Genomic DNA, 13,706 nt, shown 5'->3' on the forward strand with positions numbered 1-13,706 from the left:
GAACTACCACTGTCATACTGACATGACGTTCTCCTCAGCGGTTATGCATGCTGTCTGTCTGCCATGCCTGGCCACCCATCCTATGCCGCCTCCTTCAGTGATTCCTTTGACCACCAGTATATGGCGCATCCCTCTTCTCTATTACCTCCTGGAGTTTGCTTTCGGCTGTTGCTCCGGCAGCTTTACATCACAAGTGGATATGCATGCTGTCAGTCTGCCATGCCTGGCCACCCATCCTATGCCGCCTCCTTCAGTGATTCCTTTGACCACCAGTATATGGCGCATCCCTCTTCTCTATTACCTCTTGGAGTTTGCTTTCGGCTGTCGCTCCAGCAGCTTTACGTCACACTATCTGCCACTTTCCCAATGGATATGAACCCTTCACCACCTTGGCTTAGTGCGGCTGCTCTTGTTCACTTCGGACTTCATTTGCTTTCTAAGGACACTACTCCAGATTCGATCTATCATTGTTAGTTTCTTAACCTTCACATGGGCCTTAGTGATAGTACCTTTGTGTACACTAATGGCTCTCGGACTGACTACGGTGTCAGGTGTGTCTTCGTCATTGGCACCGACCATTTCCGGTATCCACTTTTGGTATCGGTTTCCGGAACACTGCTCAACATTTACACCAGAGCTCTTCACCCTGTTTCAGGCCACGCAGAACATCTGGCAACATAGGCTTTTCATTTGTGTCATCTGCTCCGATTATCTCTGTGCCCTTCAGAGCCTCTGTGTGCTGTACACAGTCCAATGGGTCCACCAAACTTACACTTGCTCACTGTTGAGGGAGCCACTGTGTGATGTTTATTTGGGTCCCTAGTCATGTTGGTCTGATAGGAAGCAAGGCCGCTGATGCTGCTGCCAAGGCTGCAGTCCTCCTACCTTGCCCTGCTAGTTCTTCCATTCTTTCCTATGATCTCTGTGTTGCCATCTGTCTGCAGATGGTGTCACTTTGGCGTCTCCACTGGTCTACCATTCATGGGAACAAGCTCTGGGGAATTAAACCTCTCCTGGCTGCTTGGCCAGCCTCCTTTCAGCCATAGGAGGTCATTTTAGCTAGTTTGAATATTTAGTATTGTCATTTTAGCCATCTCCATTAGTTAAGTGGTGATCCCACATCACTTTCTGCTCATTGTCGTCAGCCATTGACGGTTCGCCACTTCCTGATGGAATGTCCTTTTGTTAATCACTTAAATTTTAATGTATGTGTACCGTCTGAGTTATCAACCATTTTAACAAATGATGCATGGGCTGTCAACTGTATTTTACTTTTTATCCATCGTAGCAATATGGCAAAGGAAATTTAATCTTTAGCTTGGGACCTCCGTTGTCTGTATGGTGTATTTTGTGGCCCTTCCTCCAAGAGGAAGCCATTGTTCTTAGCTCTCTGTCCTTTCATTGATTGGGCTTAATACATAGTCTCTATAAAACTCCTCTTTCGTATTAGTGTTCTAAGGTTCTGAAATGGGCGTGTATGACCTTAGTTGTTTTTGCGCCCTAAGGCAAAACAAAATGAAACAAGCTAACTTTGGGATGCAAACAACAAAGATCTACTTTCCAATTCTCCTGAATATGCAGAGGAGAGGGAGAGAAGGCTCTACAACTGATGGATTGAAAACAGTCCTCGGGAAGTGAGGAATAGGAAGATTTTGGAGAGGATGAAAAGAAGGGAAGAGGAGTTCAACAGAGAGAGAGAGATCTGAAAGTATCAGTGGAGTACTGTTACAAGGTTCATCCACCTTAAGGGGCAAGCTAGTTAGACAGCGAACAAAACCACTAAGCCTTAAGTTTTATAATATAATGCCACTAGGCACTAGGAATTCGTATTGGGTGAGCAAGAGTTCCAGAAAGCTGCACATTTCAGTGAGATTCAGCCTGTGATTAATATTGTGGTGAAAGAGGTAAGTGGAATTACCTGTCAGTATATTGTGAGTGAGTATTTTCTAGTAAAGCATAAGAAGAACTGTATCGCATGGACAAAGTTCTGAATGACGTTCCAAAACTACGGGTTAAAAAACCATTGAATAGCAAAAGAGATGCGGAGTGTAAGAGTTCAGTGAAATCGACCATATACTGTTAAAGGAGATTTGTCCAGGATAATTTATTAAAAGAGAAAGAGTTCCCAGTGCCATTCTCAGCTACAAATGATAGTGAGAAGTAAAAGACAGTTGTTGTATGTGCAACATTGTAATGTGCCTTATAGTAAGAAGTGTATTTTCTAGCATTTAAGAGGTTGTAAGACAGTTGAGCAGGCATGAGGACTTTGAAAGGTGTGATGAGGCTTTAAGCAGTATATGGAGAGTTTCCAGGATGGGAATAACTAGCAGGATGCTAGTTGGGTGCTGTGTTGTACGTTTGCATGAGAACTAATGGGCTGTTAATTAGTGTGACACAGATGTAATCTTTTAGCAGTAAGAAAGCATCTAATAGACTAAGTATGATAAGGTAAAATCCCATCCTCTAAACCTTGTAGTTCAAGTCTCCTAGTATTTCTGAAATGAATTTTTTTGTAAATATTGTACATTCTTGGCAATATATTTTAAATGTCATTGCAGACTGATCCAAGGTAGAGACCTGGAGTCCGGTTCTCTGGAGGGGAGGTGTTTGGGTATTGTAGTGCTGCCATTATTCTTTATCTATTTGGGGGAAACATAGCAGTGCAGCATTGCAGACGCCATAGGCAGCTGGCGAGCACAGGATGTCAGAATGCTGGTTACAGCAACATGGCTATTTTCGCATTGCGAGACAGACCAGGCCCAGCACTGCAAACCTGCAAGCACAGTGGATAGACAGGCCTCTTGCAGAATGGTCCAAGCAGTTTCTCCACCAACGAGTCATGGAAGTGTGACTCGAAATGGTGCAACAGCACAGCAAATAAGCCACTATCTCATATGAATAGCTGTGACTTTTTAGCAGTAATTTTCACTGCCTGGCAGACTGAGTATGATGAGTGGTCTAAGCCAGGCACCACTGCACTGTGGGTCAGCCTGCAGCCACTGTGATTACAGCCAGCTCCCACTGCAACACCATCTTCTAGAACTGAGCCCTCCTTCTGGAGCTTGATGCCTCTCCACTGGTGGGCCACCTCCAAGCTCACTCCAGCAGCAGCTCGATTCCTGCACGGGAGGTAATGGATTGTGACTAGGGCAGCACAGCTGTTCTCCCTTATATGCTGGAACGGGCGCCATGATTCATTGCGCAGCCACTTGTTAAGGCGGAACTGCCCACCAGAAGGCTGGCACCTCTGCAAGTATTCTGGTTGTCTTCTGTACCACTCCTGCCACCTACACACATTGTGGCACACCTAACTGAATTGCATGCTGCTAGCTGGAAGTTGGTGTCAGCACTTGGGGCACACATTTCAAGACCCTCCAGCAACCATCACTGCGCCGCGCATGCCTATTGAACAGTGCACCCAGGTTGGCATGGCTGCCACACCACAGCATCTGACTGTAGTTGTGTGGATTGTAATTGAGTAGTTGACGTTAATCTTCCACTGGTCTGCATCCTTGCCGTGATCCTTCATAACCACCCAACCCTGAAGTGGCCCTTCATCCCTGGGTCATGTTGAAAAGTAATAAATTAAAACATCATGCCTGATGCAGCAGTTTTACTGTCCGAACAGCAAAATTGTAGAAAGCGATAGACCTTTTCCTTTCATCATTTTGCTGAGTGTACCACTGAGTAAAAGTTTAGAAAATGTTTAAAATTATGTGTAAAGTTTGTTGTAAGTCTTTAAGTACTCTCATTCTCAAATACTGTATGAACAATCTGGTGATCTTCACGTGGTTAGTTACACTGCCTCAACACTACACACAGTTTATAACTGTAATATGTCATACTTCATTGAATCTTTCACATAAGACTATACCTCTTAATGAGCAGATTATGTCAGGATTTCAAATTTTTAAATTAAGTCATTATTTATATGAAATATTGAAAACTAAGTTTTTATTCCCCCTTCAAGCCATTAGATAGGCAACCTGCAATGGGTTAGGGTTTCATGCCCGGGGACAGTCACTTCAGTAGTACATATTCTAAAGGAATAAAAAAGTCGGATATTGCAGGGACACTGCTCATGCATGGTGACAAAGTTGATCTCCCAGTTACTGTGGTTTTTGTTCTTTTTATCAGGGTATAGAGTATTAAAACTGGTAAAGACTTGTGATTTTCAGTCTTTGCAGACCTGTTAACTCCACAGATAACACAGACTGAAATTGTAGAGTTTATTTTGGCTGTTGGTCTATGAATGAAATTTAAAAATATTTTTTTGTATTGGTTTGTTGTCCCCATTGGAGAATTTCCATTATTACAATGTTGTTGTTGTGTTGTTGTGGTCTTCAGTCCTGAGACTGGTTTGATGCAGCTCTCCATGCTACTCTATCCTGTGCAAGCTTCTTCATCTCCCAGTACCTACTGCAACCTACATCCTTCTGAATCTGCTTAGTGTATTGATCTCTTGGTCTCCCTCTACGATTTTTACCCTCCACGCTGCCCTCCAATGCTAAATTTGTGATGCCTTGATGCCTCAAAACATGTCCTACCAACCGATCCCTTCTTCTAGTCAAGTTGTGCCACAAACTTCTCTTCTCCCCAATCCTATTCAATACCTCCTCATTAGTTACGTGATCTACCCACCTTATCTTCAGCATTCTTCTGTAGCACCACATTTCGAAAGCTTCTATTCTCTTCTTGTCCAAACTAGTTATCGTCCATGTTTCACTTCCATACATGGCTACACTCCATACAAATACTTTCAGAAACGACTTCCTGACACCTAAATCTATACTCGATGTTAACAAATTTCTCTTCTTGAGAAACGCTTTCCTTGCCATTGCCAGTCTACATTTTATATCCTCTCTACTTCGACCATCATCGGTTATTTTACTCCCTAAATAGCAAAACTCCTTTACTACTTTAAGTGTCTCATTTCCTAATCTAATTCCCTCAGCATCACCCGACTTAATTCGACCACATTCCATTATCCTTGTTTTGCTTTTGTTGATGTTCATCTTATATCCTCCTTTCAAGACACTGTCCATTCCGTTCAACTGCTCTTCCAAGTCCTTTGCTGTCTCTGACAGAATTACAATGTCATCGGCGAACCTCAAAGTTTTTACTTCTTCTCCATGAATTTTAATACCTACTCCGAATTTTTCTTTTGTTTCCTTTACTGCTTGCTCAATATACAGATTGAATAACATCGGGGAGAGGCTACAACCCTGTCTCACTCTTTTCCCAACCACTGCTTCCCTTTCATGCCCCTCGACTCTTATAACTGCCATCTGGTTTCTGTACAAATTGTAAATAGCCTTTCGCTCCCTGTATTTTACCCCTGCCACCTTCAGAATTTGAAAGAGAGTATTCCAGTCAACATTGTCAAAAGCTTTCTCTAAGTCTACAAATGCTAGAAACGTAGGTTTGCCTTTTCTTAATCTTTCTTCCAAGATAAGTCTTAAGGTCAGTATTGCCTCACGTGTTCCAACATTTCTACGGAATCCAAACTGATCTTCCCCGAGGTCGGCTTCTACCAGTTTTTCCATTCGTCTGTAAAGAATTCGCGTTAGTATTTTGCAGCTGTGACTTATTAAACTGATAGTTCGGTAATTTTCACATCTGTCAACACCTGCTTTCTTTGGGATTGGAATTATTATATTCTTCTTGAAGTCTGAGGGTATTTCGCCTGTCTCATACATCGTGCTCACCAGATGGTAGAGTTTTGTCATGACTGGCTCTCCCGAGGCTATCAGTAGTTCTAATGGAATGTTGTCTACTCCCGGGGCCTTGTTTCAACTCAGGTCTTTCAGTGCTCTGTCAAACTCTTCACGCAGTATCTTATCTCCCATTTCGTCTTCATCTACATCCTCTTCCATTTCCATAATATTGTCCTCAAGTACATCGCCCTTGTATAAACCCTCTATATACTCCTTCCACCTTTCTGCCTTCCCTTCTTTGCTTAGAACTGGGTTGCCATCTGAGCTCTTGATATTCATACAAGTGGTTCTCTTCTCTCCAAATGTCTCTTTAATTTTCCTGTAGGCAGTATCTATCTTACCCCTAGTGAGACAAGCCTCTACATCCTTACATTTGTCCTCTAGCCATCCCTGCTTAGCCATTTTGCACTTCCTGTTGATCTCATTTTTGAGACGTTTGTATTCCTTTTTGCCTGCTTCATTTACTGCATTTTTATATTTTCTCCTTTCATCAATTAAATTCAATATTTCTTCTGTTAACCTAGGATTTCTATTAGCCCTCGTCTTTTTACCTACTTGATCCTCTGCTGCCTTCACTACTTCATCCCTCAAAGCTACCCATTCTTCTTCTACTGTATTTCTTTCCCCCATTCCTGTCAATTGTTCCCTTATGCTCTCCCTGAAACTCTCTACAACCTTTGGTTCTTTCAGTTTATCCAGGTCCCATCTCCTTAAATTCCCACCTTTTTGCAGTTTCTTCAGTTTCAATCTGCAGTTCATAACCAATAGATTGTGGTCAGAATCCACATCTGCCCCAGGAAATGTCTTACAATTTAAAACCTGGTTCCTAAATCTCTGTCTTACCATTATATAATCTATCTGAAACCTGTCAGTATCTCCAGGCTTCTTCCATGTATACAGCCTCCTTTCATGATTCTTGAACCAAGTGTTAGCTATGATTAAGCTATGCTCTGTGCAAAATTCTACAAGGCGGCTTCCTCTTTCATTCCTTCCCCCCAATCCATATTCACCTACTATGTTTCCTTCTCTCCCTTTTCCTACTGATGAATTCCAGTCACCCATGACTATTAAATTTTCGTCTCCCTTCACTACCTGAATAATTTCTTTTATCTCGTCATACATTTCATCAATTTCTTCATCATCTGCAGAGCTAGTTGGCATATAAACTTGTACTACTGTAGTAGGCATGGGCTTTGTGTCTATCTTGGCCACAATAATGCGTTCACTATGCTGTTTGTAGTAGCTAACCCGCACTCCTATTTTTTTATTCATTATTAAACCTACTCCTGCATTACCCCTATTTGATTTTGTATTTATAACCCTGTAATCACCTGACCAAAAGTCTTGTTCCTCCTGCCACCGAACTTCACTAATTCCCACTATATCTAACTTTAACCTATCCATTTCCCTTTTCAAATTTTCTAACCTACCTGCCCGATTAAGTGATCTGACATTCCACGCTCCGATCCGCAGAACGCCAGTTTTCTTTCTCCTGATAACGACGTCCTCTTGAGTAGTCCCCGCCCGGAGATCCGAATGGGGGACTATTTTACCTCCGGAATATTTTACCCAAGAGGACGCCATCATCATTTAATCATATTATTACAATAATAAACTTATTGTAATTAGAGTCCAAAAACTGTGAGCATTTGTAGTATCAATATATGCTTTGTTTCAGCCCAAACACCAACAGAAGCAGCTCCATTAAGGCCACACACATTAAATGTTCACTCTTATAAGGCTCCAACTTTTTGTGATTTTTGTGGTGAAATGCTGTTTGGACTTGTTCGTCAAGGACTGAAATGTGAAGGTAAGCCTTTATTTGTAGCTGGTATGAGTTTTTAATGCTTTTTCTTTTTGATGATTTGCTGTTTGTTTAGCATGTTTTTTGAATTTAAATATCAGTAGTCTGTTGTGCTTGCTATAAGAAATTGAAGTGTTTTTGATGGCTTTTTAACATTTATGATTTTACACAGTGTAAGTACAAAAGGTTCTAATGTTTCCACGGATTGAGAGTAAGACAGTTTTTATTTTGCTAGCTTCACTTTTCGCTTAATTTACATACTTAATCCTTTTTTAAAATATTTATCAGGTGTAAATGTTGTTTAAGTCCCTTTGTCTGAAAGGGGGGGAGGGGAGGGGAGGCACTGTCTCTTTTTTTCCTTCTCTGCTTGAGATTCCACTGATACCTATCCTTCCCACTTCCTTTATTCCACATGTGTTGTCCATCTTTGAGAAGCAGCTGAGAGCTATGAGATGCCGACATAAAGATAACTAGTGTTAATTGATGGAATAAGATCTACAGATTTGTGAAATGGGTGTTATTGAAGGTAAGTTACAGAAAGAATCAAATAGTTGTGGCTGCTGAGTCATTCCACAAAATCTGCATCATAAACAGGAACCTGTTTTTAAGTGTTAACTTTCTCATCTGACTCACAGCCACCTTCAGAAAAGTTAAAAAGTTTTATATAGCAGAGAGCTTTGTTGATTCCAGTTTCTGAAATTCTGAGTTTTAATATGTTGGAAAGTGTATACAGGCCCTAATGGTACAGATAAAAAAAATTGACTGATGAGGCATGCTGTTCCAGTGAGGATGGGGAGAGCGCTAAGCATTAAATCAGTATGCCACTCTTACATTGAGTCAAGTGGAGCATTATTTATTGTCAGTCTAATTTCAGTGCATTTTATCTTGCAGATACATAAACTGCCGTCTTTTACTTATTTTGTTAGATCTTACATTATAAAACCAAATATAGTGAGCAAATAGTACTTTTATTGTCTTACTCTCAATATTTTGCTATATCATCAGTGTCATGTTTTAAGAATAAAAATCAAGCAGTTATGATTGAAGATGATTTCAGAAGAGAGAAGTTAAATTTACTCTCAAGAACTGAAAATACTCGGCATGAAATCAAATGATTGGACTTTCACACAATGTTTTGCTCATGGCAACAGAGTATGGCATCACTTTGTGCTAAAAGTGACTTACGGTTTTGATGTACTGAAAATATAGCTTGCAGTTGAAAGTCAGTACCCAAAAATGTCGGTTCATAGAATTTAATGTTTCTCATATTAGTTCTATAATAAGCTACCTTAAAGAGACACATTGTTGGGAAATCATACCATAAGAAATTTAAGTCTATGGTTTAAAATTGCCAAGAGCCTGAATAAACTTTTCAGAAAAGTTTGTCACTGCCCTCATGGCTTGAATGGTTCATGTTGTTTGGATAGTTGAAAGACTCTTTCTAAACAACCTCTTGAGAAAATTAAAATGTACAGCCACCAGTGTAATGAAAGTAAAAGTAAACCAGCATTCACAATGACTACATGGTTGTCTACACCACTCAGCCTGTTAATCAAACAATGGAAAATCCAGGATGGAATGTAACAGTATTATGAAAAGGAAAGTTGCTACTCATCATATAGCGAAGGCGCTGAGTCGCAGATAGGCATAACAAAAAGATTGTTACAGATAAGCTTTCGACCAACGAGGCCTTTGTCGAAAAATAGGACACACACATGCATGCACGCGCGCGCGTCTGTTGCAGTGTCTGGCAGCTGAAGCCACTCAGCCTGTTATCACACATCAAAGGGTGTTACCGAGCTTAGATGTGCATGTATTGCCACTTAAGGAAAAAAGGGTTCTCAGCACTGGTTTATAGCACTCTGGTGTCATTTGAACATTCAGCCACTACTATAAAACACTAATCATTATTTGCCTCTTAGAGCTTGCCCGCAGTTAACATTCTGGCACATAGCTATCTGGAGGATAATTAAAAAGAACTGCACAGTGCCTTTGTAAAGAAAACTAGAAGGGCTATCTTGACCCAGACTGTACGTAACTCTCTCTGCATGATTAATTTGGTCTCTAGGTGTCTATTATGAACAATAATACAAACCCCGGAGCATTGTGATGTGTGAAATAGGTGAGCAGGGAAACATTTGGAATGGAACCTAGGTGAATAGTGTTGAGTTCTCTTCATTGAGTGCAGTACTTGTCTGCCTGATGATCATTGTAGAGGTGTAATGCAGCTCCACAGGTTCAGCAAACAGGTGGGTCAGCCATGTTTAGAGCTGGTATCCTGTAAGGATGTCAGATGCCACTGATGGCTGTTGAGGGTAACTTAAGGGCTGTGGAGTATCAAGACAGGATCTTCTAATCCAACCCTGCAGCCATGATTATGGTGGTTGATCTTCTGAAACAGTAATGTGCGAGCACATTTTGCACATCTCATGAACACCATCCTCTGGAGGCAGGAAATAACCGAATGGAATGACCTGCAGTATCTGCCGATATTAGCCTGACACAGCATGCCTGTATCTAGTTGACACTTACTGTGCATTATCGTAGGAACCTTCTCCCCACACTGGATGACTTGAGGAAGGCTATCATTGAAGGGAGGGACAGATTTAAGCAGCAATTTCTCGATCACCTTGTGCAGAGCTTGCTGAGGAGATCTGACGATGTTAGACTGCATGGATTGGAGCTACGCAGTGTTCAATGTTGTCAAAGCACAAGATTTTTTTTGATTTCACAGGTGCACAAAGATGTGTACTTTTAAACAGACTGCCTTTACTTTATTAGTTTTTTCACATTGAAGTTACTCTTTTTAGTTCCGTAATGTATACTGTTTCATTCCCTGCTCCTTTTGGGTCTAATACCACAAACATTTGCAGATATTCAGGTGGTGCACTATTTTTGAACAGATTCTGCTAAATTTTTATGATGTTATTTTTCTGAGAGTAATGTCAAAAACTAGTTTTAAGAATATCTAACAATATATGCGTGATAGAAAGTGTGTTCTTCATATTTGTTCATTATAATTGATCCCCAGTTACCACAGTTCATACCTCCTCACGTCCCTTGACGAATATAAAAGCCTCTTCTATATGATTGTATGTGATGTTTTAGTTGCACAATTACTGTTACCAACTCTGTGAAATGTAGAAGGATTTTTTCCTTCATGTATAAATATTAATAATTTTTGTCTATAAGGTGAGCTCTTTCTGGCCTCTCCGTAAAAAGTCTCTGCACTGGTTTACGGGTTAGTATGCTCATGGTATCTTTCAAGAATACTAAGATGAAACATGAAAATGTTTTGGATAATGGCTAAAATATAAGAATCCAATACAGATTTGTAAAGACTGTATTTCAGTACATAATGGAAATTCCATGATGGAAATGACACATGAAAATTAAGGAAAGGCAACTACGCGCATACAGTTAGTGTTGGGTGTAACATAGGTGCATTTAAAGACCATATAGGGCATTTCCTGGTGAGTTTAAGCTTCCCCCCCCTTCCCCCCCTTCCCCCCCCCCCTCTCTCTCTCTCTCTCTCTCTCTCTCTCTCTCTCTCTCATAGCTTCAGAGCTGTGACAGATCTGACTGATGAGTGATTTTCAGTTTAGGCAGGTGTAGGTTGGAGAGTAGGCAGGTGGAGGTTGAAGAGAGAGGAATGGTGTGCATGGTGTGCAGCAGTGAGGGGGAAGGTTTCCATGGAAAGAAGAGGTTAGGAAATACCAGTGCTTTTGTCCTTCAATCTTCTGGTGAATTTAACACCATTCAACAGTAGTGTAATTCTGTGTTTAAACTAGTTGAGTTTGTACTTACTAATAAGGGACATTGGTAGTGTGTCTATGTTAGTTATATCACCTCAAAATACTACTATTCTTAGGCTCCTTAACTGCTAGTAGTTGTTGGGAACAGCTGTGTCAAAAGTCATGCACAAACAAAACAGTTCACTGGTGTGTACCTCCTGTAAAACTACCTCTGCTCATTTTCTTGTGCGCTTTCTGGGTTGTATTTGAAATGCTGCTGTTTGTAAACAGAAATCAAATGATGGCATATATTTACACTCACAAGCAGGTGAGTTAGAGATAACTGTTATGTGGAAAGAATATTTTGTGCGTTACTTGACTGATGTCAGCAGATCACATATTGGCATGGACAGGAAAAAAATTGGTATTATTTAATGGGGAAATTCAGTTTTTTTTTGATGTCTCATTGTAGTTTGTTATACGGAAAATGAACTGTCATTCTTACACTAACCTCAGGCTTGAGTACAAAAGAAAGCAAAGTGCAGTTTCAACATCCAGTAACTATCAGTTACAAATATTTGTAGATTATCTTGCTCATATTTGTGACCTTTTGTTTTGTACAAGAAAACGAGAAATTTCACAATATTTCGTAAAGATCACCAGTTTTGTGGTATTTCGCTAAAAACATCAATTTCATGTAATGGTTTTTGTGAAATTTTCTTGTCCCTACATATTGCACATTGGCATGACCGGCAAGTGTATGGTGGACAGAATTTGTGATACCAGCATATTTGATTTGTAACCAAATTTTGTGTTCTCACTGCATTGGACACTCAATTTCTGAAGTTGTTCAGGCTCTTGGCTTCTCACTTACCACTGATGGATACTTGTTGCCAAAGTCTCCAGAAGAGGCAGTTGTTGTGGGAAGAATGTGTTGAGGGTAAGACTGGCCATCAAAATTTTGCCTGAACAAGTGGATCATGGCACGTATCAGTGGCAGGTATGAATATGATGTAAATGACAAAACAAGTGCCACCAAGACAATACTCAAGTAGGTGACAGGAATATTCTTATCTGGGGACTGCATACAACGGGATGAAATGGAACTTCAGGTACATGTACCATCATCTCTCATGATACCGAAACCCACTGACTTGTTATGTCAATTTACTTACCCACCTACAGTGCTATAATGCTATTTGTACCCGACACTTCATAACTACCAACTGTTGGAGAATGATTTGAGACACACTGAGTAGATATGAAGCTTGTTCTATGGCTTCTTAGGTTATGTAAGCTTAATACTGTGAGCGTATTTGGAAAAAATTGAAATGATTGTTTGGCGACATTGGCCGGGAGGTTCCATACGGGGCAGCTCCGACCACCTTGGTGCAGGTCTTACTACATTCGACGCCACATTGGGCGACCTGCGCACCAGATGGGGATGAAATGATGATGAAGACAATACAGCACCCAATCCCTGAGCGGAGAAAATCCCCGACCCAGCCGGGAATCGAACCCGGGCCCCTTAGGATGGCAGTCAGTCATGCTGACCATTCAGCTATCGGGGCAGACAGCATATTTCGATCACACGATGGAAATATGCAACTGTAATATCCTTGTAACCTGTAACTATACCAACCAGGTATCTGTGAGTGGGACATGAAACTAAAATAGCATTGTAATGAATAATACCGATGTAAAATCATGTTTTGTAATTTCTCACGCATACCCTCGTGTCAGCCACTCTACAAGGAACAGTGGTGTTCTCGATGTTCCAGGCTTTGAGTATACTTATTTTTCGGGATACTGATTTTCAACTGAGCTATAGCGATTCAAAAGTAGTAGTAGTTGACTGAAAAACTTGATGGTGGCCGTGTAAATATCTCGGACTTCGTTTCCAGTCTGAAATAAACGGCTTTAATTTCAAATTTTTGAAAATAAATACAAAAAATTTCTTCAGGAACATTTTCTGTATATTCTTCATAAACAGTATCTTGAGCTCTTCGGTATCAGAAACAAGACTTTCTTAGTACAGGAATATCACATATATTATTTTCTTCATATCTGACATAAGAATGTGGATGCCAGCTTGACAGTTCTATGTATGACCAGAGGATGAATACATTTACAAATGTACATTTGTTTTGTTCCATTCTATCAACATTATCAACTGTAGCTTTTGCTTCAGGTCACTGCACTTCTCTGACCTGGGGGTGTCAATCCATGGAGTGTGCACAAACGCAGGTGCTTCCTTTTGTGAAGTAAATGCAATCATCGTCCCCCCTCAGACACCTGTCGCCCCTCAGAATGACTCGCCACATGCAAAATACATAACAGATTTGCACAACAGTTGCACTCTCATAAATATTAAATTACTGTGTCATTTTAAAGTCCTTGAGTCTCATTTGTCAGAAAGGTAATCATAGGGTTACCCAGCACTCTTCCTGA

The 13,706-nt window shown here is 40.6% G+C and overlaps 1 protein-coding gene across 1 annotated transcript in view; it reads left to right on the forward strand.

Moving 5' to 3' along the window:
• Positions 1 to 13,706, forward strand: part of LOC126257955 (serine/threonine-protein kinase D1) — a 191,641-nt gene that overhangs the window by 36,108 nt on the left and 141,827 nt on the right. The window contains exon 5 of the mRNA XM_049955604.1: positions 7,396 to 7,527. Within this exon, the coding sequence (XP_049811561.1) occupies positions 7,396 to 7,527 (132 nt within the window). The remainder of the gene's footprint in view (positions 1 to 7,395; positions 7,528 to 13,706) is intronic.

Source organism: Schistocerca nitens, chromosome 1 (genome assembly GCF_023898315.1).
Source record: "Schistocerca nitens isolate TAMUIC-IGC-003100 chromosome 1, iqSchNite1.1, whole genome shotgun sequence".
NCBI lineage: Eukaryota > Metazoa > Arthropoda > Insecta > Orthoptera > Acrididae > Schistocerca > Schistocerca nitens.